The sequence below is a fragment of the Chiroxiphia lanceolata genome, chromosome 3 (genome assembly GCF_009829145.1).
Source record: "Chiroxiphia lanceolata isolate bChiLan1 chromosome 3, bChiLan1.pri, whole genome shotgun sequence".
Lineage (NCBI taxonomy): Eukaryota > Metazoa > Chordata > Aves > Passeriformes > Pipridae > Chiroxiphia > Chiroxiphia lanceolata.
Genome location: NC_045639.1, coordinates 61,159,071 through 61,174,423, shown reverse-complemented (window position 1 = coordinate 61,174,423; position 15,353 = coordinate 61,159,071). Strand labels below are relative to the sequence as shown.

General features: G+C 36.3%; 1 protein-coding gene across 4 annotated transcripts in view; it reads right to left on the bottom strand.

Annotated features, from left to right (window-relative positions):
- Positions 1 to 656: 656 nt before the first annotated feature.
- ARHGAP18 (Rho GTPase activating protein 18) overlaps positions 657 to 15,353 on the bottom strand; it is a 94,446-nt gene continuing 79,749 nt past the window's right edge. For all 4 annotated transcript variants that reach the window (XM_032683234.1, XM_032683233.1, XM_032683232.1 and 1 more), the window contains exons 10-15: positions 14,805 to 14,887; positions 13,414 to 13,620; positions 12,481 to 12,627; positions 6,820 to 6,944; positions 5,632 to 5,693; positions 657 to 3,018 (exon numbers count right to left, since the gene is read on the bottom strand). In XM_032683234.1, coding sequence (XP_032539125.1) covers positions 2,927 to 3,018; positions 5,632 to 5,693; positions 6,820 to 6,944; positions 12,481 to 12,627; positions 13,414 to 13,620; positions 14,805 to 14,887 — 716 coding nt within the window. In that variant the 3' untranslated portion in view covers positions 657 to 2,926. The remainder of the gene's footprint in view (positions 3,019 to 5,631; positions 5,694 to 6,819; positions 6,945 to 12,480; positions 12,628 to 13,413; positions 13,621 to 14,804; positions 14,888 to 15,353) is intronic.

The window sequence follows — 15,353 nt, the reverse complement described above, 5'->3', positions numbered from 1 at the left end:
ACCACTCTCGATCGGACTGCGATCACCACCCTCAACCAGACTGCGACCAGCACTCTCACCAACAGGTTTTTCCCTCTCCTCTTGCTCTGGACTCAGGGGGACCATGTGGGGCTCAGCACAGGGGCCAATGAACACCATTCTGTTCATGCCCTAGGGTGCTGGATTACACATCCGGGTTTTGTGGGTTAAAACCAATTGTTTGTCCATATAATTGTATTTATTATATTATTTTTATTAAATTGTAACTCTGATTTATAATCTCTTTGGAGTTGGGTTCATTTCTCCTGCTGGTTTATCTTTAAACCAGCACAGTGTCCTAATTTAATTCTTAAATTATAAAGAATTACGAGCCAGTATTTTTGATAAATGCTGAGAAGGCTGCTGTTCCCTCACATATACTCAGTAATTGTTATATTATGTATTTAGCTAAGGTGTTGTGTGATTGCACCAAAGTTCAAAACTTCTAGCTAGTTATCTCCTTTTCCAGCAGACATTCATGTTGCAGGACTCCTTCTAACTTATCAGTGTTGCTTGTCATTCACAAAGCTACAAGCTATCTACAAAGATGTAAAGTGTGAAATTAAAAAACAACCATTGCTTAGTGTTAATTGGATATGTTTCACATACAAATATAAGAATTCAAACGAGAAAAGAAGTCAGAAAAAACAACATTTAATTATAAAAGAGCTTTTTAAATTAAAAAAAAAAGATAATGGCACTAAACAAGAAACAAAGTTATTTAAAAGATCATAGCCACAGGGCAGTTACAATTTTATACTGAAACTGTACAGCTGTTCCTATCATCTGCACTTTGCTCCTGATTAAAATAACATCTAGAGTTCCAGTAACAAGTAATCTTTTACAGAACTATAATGTACTATGAAAACACGCTTCATTTTTGTATTACCTGACAAAAACCCTTATATTTATTACATTAGATTTATAAAGGTTTACCTAAGCACTGTACAGTTTTTCTACTCTACTTAGTCCTTACATTTGAAGAACAGGGAGTGTGGTTTGTTCTTTTGACAAAAGTGATTTGTCTTGATGGATTTGCCCATAGTGGCACAGCACTATAACATGCAGGAGTACCCAACTAGATGGAGCATTGAGGGCAGTACAGTCATATTAAAACAATTTTCTATTCTACTCATCCTGCTTTTCAGAATCAGTCAGTGCTTCTTTTTCATATGAAGACAGACTTTGGCTTTAAAAAAAAATAAATACTCATGCCCCCAAAATTGTTCATATGCTGTGGATAGCTAATCAGCAGATGTTTAATTTTTCTATGACCTTTCAGAGTTCTGTTTCACTGCTTGTATATGTAAGGGAGAATTCCAGTAGTTACTTTGTCAACACAGTCAGGGCCCATATCTAAAGCTCAGCAGAAAGGTCCTTTATTCCTTTAATCATCTTTGATCACGAAAAAAATGTAATTCAGTCCTTGATTGTATGTAGAATATTCCCTATGAGGTCAATATAAATTCTGTGTGTGCATTGAAAGAACACATTTAATTCCAAGGATATAATTTCACAGTAGTTATTTCAGGTAGTCAGCACGCAGGTGTAAGCACTTAAGCACAGCTGAGCTAGTTTACAAATAAATTGTAAAGCAGTACACAAGCTCGTGAGCCCAAAGTACTGCTGGGGGAGTGGGGCTCTGGAGCTCCAGGGCACAGCTCTTTGTGCTGCAACAAGCCACATCAGACTATAACTCATTATCACTAAATTCCATGGGGAGCTTTCAGTCTTTTCCTGCAAAGCGATGGATTTGCAATAGTTCTCCATTGGACTATTAATTTTGGAAGTGGTTTAGACAGCATCTATCAGCATCAGGGAAATCAGAATTCGATTTCTATCCTCATCCAGGATAGACCAGACATACAGCTGATGGTAGGTAATATCCAAAAAGCTTATGTGAACTCCACAGTAGAACCTTACACTGGTTTTGAGAGAAAGGTATGGTGTTTCCTACCTATGAAATTTAGACTACAGTTTCCTTCCACACTTATTTTATTCTTCCTGAAAGTTTTTATTGTGCTAGTAATTGAAAAGTTTTGGCAGTTCACAAAATTCAATCTATCAGATGCCCAAAAAATCTGAAACCAGTGTATGTAACATGGCTGCACATCACTACTGAAAAACCTAAAGGTCTTTCTAGTGCATGACAATATGCCAGAATGGACAATGCCAAGAGTGGTGAGCTTTAAAAATTACTCACCTTGTCAAATGATTCTTTCTTTCTTTCTTTTTCCTTTTTCTAATAATCTCAAGAGTATAATCAACCAGAATAACAATAAAATTATTTTAAAGATCTAGCAAAAAAAAAGCTGCACAGAAAGCATTTTCACAGTTGTTTTTAAATAGTTTTCATCAAACTTTAAAATTAGGACTTCCAAAGACAAAATATATTGCGTTGTAGTTGTCTCCTGTGAAATTCACACTTATTTGGGAAATTCATATGACTGGGTTTAGGTATTTTTAATACTGTACCATTCAGAAGTGCTGATAACAATTTGGTCCTCTATTGTACTAGCACTGAAAAACCGTACATGAATGGAAAAGTCTACACAGATTGTAAATCTCTAATATAAACAGGTTAAACATCTGTTTGAAAAATAAATTCTTCTGCAATAAGAACTACCAGATGGGAGGTAGATTAGTGCCATTAAAATATTTAAGGTACTTATGCTTGTTTCAAATATGAATGGAAAAACTAAGCTATCTCCAAAATTTTGCTGCAAGTAAAACTAAATATTTACTGGTTATTACTGCGGAGTTTCCATCTTTTTTTTTTTTTTTTAAACTGGATAAGGTTCTATTAATATAAATAACAGTTGAATGCTGAAAGGACACACTATCCCTTTGAAACATTCAGCCTTACAGTGTAAGTCCACAGGTTGTTTTTTTGCTGTTAGTTGTGAGCTTAGTTCTGCTTAGGTTTTATAACCCACTCAGCATTTGGGTTGAGCTGGTATAGGTCCTTCATGTAGGTATCATCATCAAGGCAGCGTTCCCCTAAAAATATAAGAGATATGTGGTTACATCAGTCCCAAAAAAGAAAGGAATCAACTTTTAAAGGTCCTGTCACTGTTTTATTTCATTTAGGTTTTCAAGGTCTCTCTGTGGTATTACACAAAGGACAATGCACCTAAAAGCTAGAAGTAATCTTATCCTGTCCATCTGCCTTGAGGAAGAAGGGGGACAGGAGGAAAAAGGAAGGAGAGTAGAGGCTGTGCCACCTCTGTGGCACATTCTAGGTCAGATTCTTCACGCAGACCATACAGATGGAAGCCCCCCTCTGTGAAGATTTAGGAAAAAAGGAGCAATGCCCTGGTCCTCTCATGGGCAAACACAAGGTTCACGTTTGCATAGAAGCCCATTAAAATTTCAAGTTCCCCTCTTTAAGTGCTAGCTTTGTGCAAGGTTTGTCCTTGCTACGAAGGTGTTACTCCCTATCCTGATCCTGCTATGCTGTTCTGCACGGTACTTGCAATAGTTTCTGTCCTAGAAGGGAAAAGTAATACACTGTTCTTGGTGCGTTACAAGCAATTAATTTATGCATAGTAGCTATGACGAAAATAGCATATGCTGATCCATCAAGATCTGCATGTTCTTCCCATTCCCCTACAGGCAAAGCATTATCTCATGCATCTGCAGCTCTACATCACAGCCCTTCTTCTACTCCACTGTGCAGACAGTTGGGGTAGATGGCCCACGTGCCAGACAGATGTTTCCGATATGTGTACTCCTGATACAGAAGGCAAGCAGAGGTGCAATGCTGCAACTGAGTTTCTCTGCCAGCTCTTCGGATTCCCTGAGCAGGGCACGCAAAAAGGCAAAACTTCCTGCTCAACAAGGCTCAGTCTCACTGATCCCTCTAGGATTTTAATACCAACCTACGTGACCTGTACCACCCACACTACTGAACTGGGTTCTCTTCTCTACACAGTGCAGCATGTTCAGGCAGTGAGAGCACAAAGATAGTGCTTTGCCACATCCCTGTCCAGCCAGTCCCAGTCACAAAGCAGTGGTAGAAGTCCTGTTCAGTACCCTGAAGCCCTACAGTGTACTGAGTACTCAAAAAATGTCTGGAGACTTCAGTGGCTCCATCTGCTAGGGGACAGGATCACAGCGCTGTGCACATTACAATTACGAGCCCAAGTGTACGGATGTGAGCGCATCACAAGCCCATTGAGTCTTCTCACTTTGGGCTTCCTCTGCATGAGTCAGTCACATCGAGCAGAGAGACACAAATGGCAAAGGTCAGGACAGCTGGTTTACTTAAGCCTGTACAGCAAGCTAAAGTCTGGAAGTTTCTCTTCTCTCAACTGAGAGTATTAATAAGGACTAGGATTTGTAAGGGTTGATTAAAGTTTAAATTGTCTGGAAGTAAACCATTCAGACAGAGAAAACATCTAAGCTTTCTAACCTATTTCATAACAAAACAAATCTGCAACTAGTCATGTATTTTCTCTAAGAGAAATACAATTTCTGTCATGTTTAAAGTAATAGTATGTTGTTTCAGTTTCACTGGAATTCTGTTACAAAATCTTTCTTTCTGCAATGATTACACTTATGTACAATAAACAAGATATTCCTCTGCTTTAAAAAACTCTTACGTCTGGGATCACAACCTGCTTTAAAAGGCATAGAAAATGTACATATATACTGGATATGCAAGAGAACATATAATACATTAATCTGGCCTCCAGCTATCTCAGTAACCTCTTTTTCACCATCTAACTTAGTAAAAACACTGAAACATATTTGTTGCAGGAAAATACAGAAGTGCTGTTTTTAATTAAATCTTTTGGTTAAGACACACACACAAAAACTTGATTTATAACAGTGATTAGGTAAAAAGGAAAAATGCTAGAAGTAGCAATTTACATACAGGATTTAAACCTGCAGAGCACAGAAGTACTGCATGGAATTTTATAACTTCAAATAAAGTTTAGCAGTCACAGTTAACAAGAAGAAAGTAAATGTAAGTCCAATCCAATACTGGTTTTTTATGGTTTTTTTTCCTGAGCATATGAAAAATACTGTGATTAGAAACTGATTCCTAATGAAAAAATCCTCTTGCATTTGTCAAAGAAAATTTCAGAACTGTGTTCAGAATTATCCTTGGCATTAACCTTGCTGATCTCCTACTTACTTACATCAAGAGAGCTGGGAATAGACAGAGCAGGAAAGACTAACTGTTGGAAAATTTTATCACTAGGTCATCTTTCTGGTTGAGCATTTTTTCCCCCAAAGGAACCTGCAAGCAGTGCTCAAATGCAGAGCACGAAGGACTGTAAGTTCACTTATTATCCCTCAATACAAAGGGATGAATAAAATGAACTTCAAGTACCTTTCTATCCAACATTTTTGTGCTTCTTCACTGTACATACATATCAGGAACATCTGTTTCAGCTGCCATCTTTCTCTGGGACAGACAATAAGCTACTACTAATATAATGATCACACCAACATCTCTGCTGCCTTCTCCACAAGGTTAACTGTCTGCTTTAGTGTCAGAGAGAACTAGGGACATGAATAAAAATGCAACCACAGTGAAGCCCATGGACAGTGTGCCAAGGAATCCTGTTCTAGCAAAATAAGTTGTTCAGAAGCCATTCTTACCAATATTTCCTCCTATTTCATAAAGGAAGACCTCTTCTTTGTTGAGTGTTTGAACGTTTCCACTGTAAGGAACAAAGCACAGTGAGTGATGATACTGCAGAAGAGCTTGTAGATCAGCCACTTAGACGTGTCTGGGAAAAATTATGCTAATTAACATCAGCAGTGTACCTGTCACAAATCATTTGTGTGTATACTTACTGATAGTCAGTGAACAAGAATACCTTGCATGCTAAGGCAAATGAATAGTCCTGCAAGTGAGTAATACACTATAGAAAAGGTAAAATAGGATAAATGTGAAGAAACTGCAGGGTTTAGAAAAGAATGTCATTTTTATCAGTGAGTAGCCTGATATTTACCCTCTGATTTTTTTTTCCACTGCTGTTGCAAAAATAAGTATTTCCCTCAAACACTCCATATTTCAGAAAAAGTCTTATGGTTGGGTGGGAGAAACCACATTCTTGCTTGTTTTAATTGTACTGCAACTAAAAGAAGTAAAAAACAGATAGTGGAAGAATAAAGTGATTATATTACAAAAGGATTCTACTGTTCTCACTGTTTAATAGTAATAATATATGCTAAGGTACAGCCAGAAAATAACTTTCTGACAAAAATGCAAACCTCAAAACAGCATTTAGGAAAAAGCAGCTTCTTATTCTCATCTAGTGCACCATACTATTGCTTTAGCTAAATAGTTATATATGATGAACATGTGTGTTTTTTATTTTTAATTAAAACTCCCCTTCTAAATGGATTGGGATGACTAAAATGCAGCTTTCCTTTTAAATCATTGCATGTGCATGACATTTGCACATTATTATACCCCAATGCCTACTATATTGCTATATATCAATGCATTATTTTACAAAATATTTACTTTCTCCTTTCCTCATCTCTTTGTTTCCTAGACTTATTTTCTTGGAGTTCCCTTCTGTCTTGTCCCCAGAAAATTACAAAACTATTCCTGACCCATCAGATTCAACTGCAATCTTTTACTAACAGCACTCATGTATTCCTTAAGGTTTCATGAGCTTTAATGACATTAGAAGCATTAAGTTAATTCCTCAAGCATGTATTTTGATGGCTACATTCAGCCAAAAAATTTATCAACTGACCAGGACTTGAAGTACTTTGAAACTTTTTTCTTGATATAATAAATGAACTTGAAACAAAACAAAAATGTGTTTATACCTTTTTTGGCTGAGAAACCTGGCTACTATATCACCGGCTTTCAGTTCTTCTGTCAGCTGTATTGCCATGGAAACTTTCGAAAGATGAGGCGCTTGCACCCGTATCACTCCCTGAGGAACATCAGTCTGCAAAGCAATAACGGTGTTGGAACAAAGCTGCTAGCAGCTGGCTTTGATGAGCTCCTCAAAATACAGTATGGAATAAGTAACTAAGTACAGTGCTCTGTACTCCACTATCTATTACACTTCACTACAAAAATATGATAACTACACAGTAATTCAGTAAATTACATCAGACCTTCAAAGCTCTTTTTAACAACGGGGAGAACTTCAGAACAAAAGAACAGTAGTGTTTAATTATTTTTCAAAGACATTATGAATAACAGTAACAAGTATGCTATATTAAGAACACACTCTGGTATGATAAGAAGCATGTGAGATTGATATGGAAAAGTCTTGCTGTAGGCATGAAAGCAGGCAACGGCCCTGCACCAACCCTCTGCTAAAACTTCCAGAAGAAACCTTTCCAGTTTCATTTAACCTGAACTTCATGCCAAAAAAAAAAAAAAAAAATCACAAAGTACTCATGGGTCAGTATACTTTAAATGATTCCTCCTTCCTCTTTGTAAATTTCATTTTTTTAAAAATAGATATTCACTACTGCAGCTTCTTCTCTCTGTTTTTTTTTCTCTAGAATATATTCAGCTAGCCAACCTGCAGGTCTGACTATATAATGGATTTGTATTTTATTTCAATCCACAAGTCCTGGATGATGAATATCAATCGTATCAGCTACAGAGAAGGAGGGCTCCAAAGAACAGTTTTTCTGTTCAAGTTGCAGGTACATGACACTTGAAGTTACAAAAGGCATAATTTATTTGTGAATAAGGTCCTAATTTCTATTCCTGGAAATCTCAAGGTAATTTTTCTATTCATATTACATTATCATTTACCCAAATGTACTCATTTTGATAGGAAAAGAAAGTAAGAGTCTCAGTACTCAAGGTTGATTATGAGAGTTCATTCTCTTCTCCCCCCCACCTCCATTTACTCAATTGCAAAGCTGAACATTTCTTCTTCCATAATCAGTGAACAACTCTGGGCACCTGTGAATCTAGAATAGCTTCTCTGAAGCCATCAGTGTTAAATGAATACAGAACAAGCATAAACGTGAGCAGAATCAGGAGGACAGCTTCCTGAGAAAGCTGAAGGCTCATTACTACACAAATGAGGAGTTATGGCAAGTAATTTTAACCAAACAATCCTTCTATATCTAGTCTTATTATTTATTGATTTTAAAATATTAGACATAACACCCATTTCTGTCTAAAGCATTAAGAAACGTCACATTGAGAATTTGCTATGTAGTAATCGTGGAATCAAAGGTTCATAAGATTGCAAGAGATCTCCATGAGACCTCCCCAAGATTTATCCCTAAATTTGTCAAATCTGTTCTTTAGGGCCTTCATTGATGGAAAAAGTGTCTCTAGTCATCTGCTAGGAAGCTAACTCTCACTTAAAAATTTTTTGCCTCTTTCCAAACTTCTGAGATCCTGGCAAAATGAAATTTTTATGGCTGAACAGACATCACAGACATCCCTAGCTGGTCTTTCACCAAACTCAGCACAGTAAATTTAAATTAGCTTTCATTTTTTATACAGATCTTTAACATTTTGTCTCAGTTGATTTTAATAGGGTTTTTCCAACTTTCAGCTGGATAACTTCTTTTTTTAATATATACAGCAGGCATATTATAAATTATTTAAAAAATAACCTGCTTTGAGTATATGAGAGAAAGACTAAAAAATGTCCACAGAGCTCTAACATTATAGTCACAGATCAAACAGAATAATTACTTTGTTTATGCAGATAAAATCATTATTAGCTCAGCTAATGAATGCATTTTGCCACTTTCACCACCCTCGTTTACAGAAGAAATCATGCCAAACTAGAGAGAGAACAGAACCAGACCATCCCCTACCCCATTCACTGTGCTAGTTGTCTGTAAAAAAACTGTGGCCTAAAACATCTAGGACCAGAATCACAGAAGGGCCTATTCTCTGCACAGCACAGCTCAAAACATCCAAGTTAGGGGCTCCACATCACAATACATAAGCCATGTACCTATTAGATGATTGACAATACACTAAAGAGTGGTCACCTACACTCGCAAGTTCCCTCTGCTGCCCCACAGGCTCTTTCAGGACGAGATTTAAAACACTGCAGCCTCTGGTCAAATTAGAAAACCTCTTAAGAAAAAACATGAAGAAGGTACATACTTAATTGATGGAAAATACTGGCCTACAATGCTTAGTCTGCAGCAGGCAGAGCAGTCACCTGGGAGGCACTCATCTTCTTTCAAACCCTTCTTGTCAGAGGGACTTGAATCTATATATCACAAAAGAACAGCATCTCCCTGGCTATAGGATCTGGGGTAGGTCTCCTCCAGATTCTCCTATTCCATTTGGCATGACACACTTAAATATTTATCAGGCTAGATGAAGAGAGAAATTAAGTGACTATGCAGTATCTTCAGTAATGATGGAATATTATATATAATTATTAAATGTGCAAATTATACCAAGCAGGAACGGGACATGAGCATTATGAAGAACAAAACTGATTTTAAAAAGGATCTTGCTACATGGGAAGCAAAGTCTGAAAAATACGCAAAACAGGTGTTCTCTTTGAGTTGCAAAATGTTGTACCTATTTTGGGACAAAAAACTGCAAAACTATGCAAAGAGAAATGATTTAGCAGGTAGCAATTTTTTTTAGTAAATAATTTGGCACTGCAGCGAGCAACAAATTTAGCAAGAGTCAGAAACTCTTTCTGTGTAAATTCAAACAGGTTATACAAACTTGTTTGTATAGAAGGGCTATAGGATACAATGGTTTTTCTAACCTGGAGCAGCTAAGTCTACTAGAATTGCATTGTGCTCTTAACATGACTGCTCATTTCTTTGGAACAATTGCAACATACAGAGGAATACAATGACAGATGGTATAAATCAGGGTAAAGCTAGTGGGTAAATTTCCAGTCCTGAGGGCATCTTTTTTTGAGCATTATGCAGCCCAGTAACACCAGAAAAAATCCCCAACACTGACTTGGAGCCATAGGTATGCACAGGTATCTCAAAATGCAATTAACCCTCACAAGCCCTCTAATATTAACCACTCTCAGCACTGTACAGAGATCTCACCTGCAGTTTGCAGTAAATGCTATTTAACCTCTGTCTTAAAGAGGGAAATGTGATTGATAGAGAGGCCTCATCAGAGATAAGATGAAATTCTATCCAAATGAGCTGCTATTAAGAATGCAGATACTGAGTTATTTATGGAGAGTATGGAAGTGACTCAAGCTCTGTCCATCTATGTTTAATCATGTGGGGTGCCACAGCAAGTGGTAGAAAATAGCAACTTTTCCTTAGCTTTTATTCAGCTGCACACAAGATAATTAGCTTTCAAAAGTTGCCAAGTTTTCACTGGAGCAGCAATTCACCCCAAGTCTGGGTGCCTCACTTGCCATCTAACAGTGAAATGCAGTTCAGGAACTGCACAGGAAAAATCACCTCAATTTTAAATTAAAGCAGTATAAATTGAAAATTGGAGTGGGGGGGAAAACCCCATAAATTCTCCTTAAAGAATGAATGTATAAAATTGTCATTCACAATGAAGCCTTATCAATTTGTTAATATGATTTTAAGAGTAATATCTTCCCAGGCACCCAAAATTACTGAATGCTTCAAATAAGCATGAAGGATTTTTGAAAAATTGTACCATTTAATTTTGAACCAAAGCCCCACAGAATTCTACAGCTTAAAGAAAATTATTGAATAGTAACTTTACATTTATATTTGAGCAAGAATGTATTACATGAGGCTTAAGTTCTAACTCTCCAGTGGATTGAAAAGGCATAATTTACTCTAAAAGACCTCAGCACTAACTCCCCAGTGGATTAAAAAGGCATATCTTAGTCTAGAAGACCAACAGTGCTGAATTACAAAAAAATCCAATATCTGAACTTGCAACAGCATTTGCCTACTTTGCTGTATTTGCTGTTATTTCTACAGTGAACACAGGATGGCAGCATTAAGTGTCATCTCATCATAACTCAACTGAACTGAATTCAAAGAATTCTCTTCTTATTACACTGAGAAAAACAAATACCAGTGTTTAATGAGCTTTATGTAAGTCTTCATTCTGCATACAGATTCCTTCATATAGACAGATATGAAAGTAAGGCAAAGTGATGCCTGGGGAATTAATTAATGTTGGACATTAAGATATGTGTCAAATATTGCATACAAAATGAGGTCAGAACACTGAAATGTAAGTCTCCAGTAAATTCTGGACATAGTTGTTCAAAGAATCTAGCTATTTACACATTCCAAAAAAAAAAAAAAAAGGTAGCATACCAGATTTGAGAGATAATATAGCATATTCATTTCCATTCTTTTTTTCTTTTTTGGCTTAAAAGCTTAAAAAAATGCCTTTATGAGCATATGACAACCCTTTTTTTCTAACAGTCTGTCATACATGCACTTGATAAGAAAGCTGTGGACTGCTCATAGCGCTGAATTTCTACCAGTGACCACAAGATGTCTCTACCTCACCAGAATCTTCACTGTGACTCCAACCCTCAAGGGGGTATTTTCATACCACCCAAATCTGATACGTGTTCATTATGTTATCAGGATACATGTATTTTGTGTTACCTGTTTGTGTATTTAAACTAACTTTGGAATAACGTATAGGCTAATAAGTTTCAAAAAACCGTAAATACTAACCCCATTGAAATCATAAATAATTTCAATGTACATGATATGTATTTTTTAAGCTTTTGATGTCAGTGGGAACAGTCCAACTAAAATCTTTCTGAACCACAGGAGAAATTAACACTATAATGCCACAGGATTTTTTTTTATTTTAAAGAATACGTGAAGTGTGTTGTGCTGAAACTTATGCCTTGAGATCACTGATGGGTCTGGCAGAAGTTAATTACCTAATGGAGAGATTCTGAACTGTAGATCATATACACTGGGGTAAGTTGGCAGTAGACACTTGGACAATAGCTGCATAAGAGGCAGTTAATCAGCTTTTTACATTTGTTTCATCCTTTGGGGTTTCTTAGGTTGGGCAGGTTGTGTGTGTTCTAGCTAAAGATTGAGACAAAGAGTTCAGTGGTTGGGGAACTTCTGTAGATGGAAGGATAATTAAAAGTTAGATTTGTTTCCAAATACTATTAAATATAGTGAAATCTAGATATTTAGTTTTTAAGTAAAAACATGATCTGCTGTGACTTTTATTGGGCAGCACGGAACCTAAACATGTACAGAGTAATACTGTCTTGTCACAACACAACTTCCTCTGCAGATACAGAACTAATATATTTTTCTTTCAGATGCTCAAATTGAAACAACCTGTGAGATACAATTTTTCAGAATAGAAATATTTTGAAAAATCTGAGAAAACAAACAAAAAACCAGTACAGTCCTCTAAATGTGTCATGTTGGTAACCCACAAACCATGAAAGCTACATTAACTTGCTATCTATTGAAATTCTCAGTTAAATAAATGTAGATATCCTCTCTGTCATATGCACTTTTTCACTATAAATTATGGTCTTATTAATAAAGTATTTCAGATGCATGCTTCCTTACATCATTAGGAGTCTTCTCCTGTTTCTCATGCTTTTCCCGGTCATATGCCATCTTTTTCAGAAGTTTCTTCATAGCTTTGTCCTTTTTCTCCTTCTTCTGTCTTTCAGTGTTTTGTTTTCTCACTTGATTAACAATAAACTTAGGAATCTAGGTGAATATAGATAGTAAGTAGGAACAGCTATGTAATTTTCTTAAGTAACTAAGCATATTAACTTAAGTATCAAAACTTTGTAAATGGACAAATTATCAGGTAGAACTCAAAAAATAGTATTTATTTCCAGTAATAATTACGGATTCAAATACTATAAAACTGTGAAATGATTTTAAAACCACTCTATTTGTGTGGAGGGTAAGAGAGATGGAATCATACAGTGTTTTTACTTTCCTCAGCCAACAAAATTTAGTTGACACTTAGTGTGCACAATGATGATAATTATTTTTTCCTCACATGCAGCAAAGGTCAAAATTGTTTCAAATTGCTAATGGACAACAAATCTTCAGCTTCTCCAGTCTATCTAAGTTAGAGCTTTGCCTGAGACCATGATACAACTTCATGTTTTATCAAAACGTGTTTTATATAATATTAAGTTTGGCCCAAAACGCAAATGAATTAAAATATTTCCTGCTAATATCTTCAAGCTCAAAAGAAGTGCCCACAACACTGTATACTGGTAGACCAAATATAAATATCTCCCAGGGACTTATTTTTGAGTTCACATACAGTACATACTGTATTAAAACTGTGACCATCAGAGCTTAACATCAGATGTAACGATTTTGTTTTGCTCCCGTAAGAGTTACCTATAAGCAAGAACCCAGCTGGATGGGGCTGATCTTTCTCTAAATCATGTATGTAATTCCATATTACTTCTTTGTTCAAATAACTTGTTTGTGAAATTCATCATTCCCCGCCCCGCCTAAAAATGTACTTACTGTCCAGAGAAGTTTTTGGTACTGAATCATAAAACGCATGACATTTGCTGTTCCAGCTGCCATAACAAACTCGCTTTGTTCAATAGTCTTTGAGCCAAACCCATGAAATGTGAAAAGGTTTGGGGCCATCACCATTGCAACATTCTTTAACGTCATTTTATTTTTGTCTCGATGATCAATTACCCTTTGGAGGAATTCAAGCAGTACCTGAAATAACAGCAGAACTTACAGCTTCAACTCTGCACATGAAAAGTGAAAAGTGCAGAACTGAACATGAACATAGAAGTGAAACGTGATGTTACGTATTTTTTGAAAAAGCTCTTAATTCCTAACACACATTAAAAACAATCAATAATATGAGTGTGTATATCTTTATTCACAGGTTTTGTTTCCTTCAAGTAATGAAGTAAAACATTCTCGTTATTATGGTAGATAACATTTTCAAAAGCAATTCATGTGACTTCGAAGCACTGCACAGTAAGATTTTTTTTCAAAACCCTTGTTGTATAGGTGCATAAGTAGTATCCCACAGATGCTTGTGAAGACATTACTGTTGGCTTTTCTTAAATTGCCAGCTGTCATGGTTATGGAAACATGGAGTGGCTAGTTCTGTAAGGTAAACAATTTGTGAGTAAAGCATTGTGAATGACAGGCAATTTTAAATTAATTCAGTTCCAGATATTTGTAACTCAGCTCAGAAGCCCTCTTGACTGTCCTCTTTACTAACTCAAAAAGAAAGTCTTGTTTGAACAGTAAGACCTAGTAGGGGGTTTTTGCCTGTAATAGATGATCTTTTGCATCCTACACAAATCCTGCATTCGTTTCTGATTGTAGCAGTTTTAATAGTAAGCGTAATCTGAAAAAAGATTATTAGCTTTGCTACAGAAGGACAAGCACAAATTGGAAGACTTCATATAATGTGCTATAAATAGCAACAGGAAGTAAATTTCTAGTCTATTGAGAGTAGAAACAAACAGCACAGAGAAAAGTGGAGAATAAAAACGAAGAGCTAAACCCACTTCATAAAAGCAAACTCACATCCATAGTATTCCGCTTATTTTTTGCATTGGAAATAATGACTGCTACTGATAAAAAAAAAGAGCAAAACTTCTAAGAGAAAAGGTTGCTCGCTGGGAGATTATTACTGCAATCTCCTGGAAAAATTTCAAGTCACATTCTTAAAAGTCATTTGGGAGGAATTAGGGTCCTAAGGGTGTTTTTTTTCTGAAGTTCTGTGAAATATATATTAAAAAAAAAGAATCACTAGTTTCAGCATTAACTTTGAACTGAAAAAATAAAAAGAATGTTAAAAAAGCAACAGTATTCATAACACTGGATTCATAAAAACAGACAAAATATTTCTGCAGGAAAATAGTATTAACAATTCTAACCTTCAGAGTGTCTCTGTTTGCTTCAGGTAGAAGGAGAACCAAAAGATTCAAAGCTTGCAGCTGCTGTTTCCTCGTTGGAAGATCTGCCAGCGAAGCACATGAACCTCAGTATTTTGAAATTGTTCTTTGTACTTTTCAAAAAGCATAAGTGGAAACCTCTTACAAAATGCTGAATGCATACACATGGCTAATTGTCACAGTATGAGAAAGGACTAGCAGACCCTGGTTTTCTGATACTCATTTCCAACTGTTCTTTTAGGATTCAGTTGCTGTCTGACTCAGCAGTCTTCTGGCAATATTTTCTAGATGCCTTGTGATTTTTTATTTTGCAATGTTACAAGAAGAAATAGTCAGCTAACGGTTCCTCCCTTTTTGAGCCTGTGCCCCAACATATGAAAAGGTATATTCGAAACTGTTTTCACAGTTTCTCTGATTGCCTTCACAGTTGCACGGTCTCCCAAGTCACAGAATGAATATTGCATGTTACAGAATAAGGCAGGCCTTCAGCGACATAAGCAGCAGCAGCTGCAATGGCAGTGGGGATAAAGC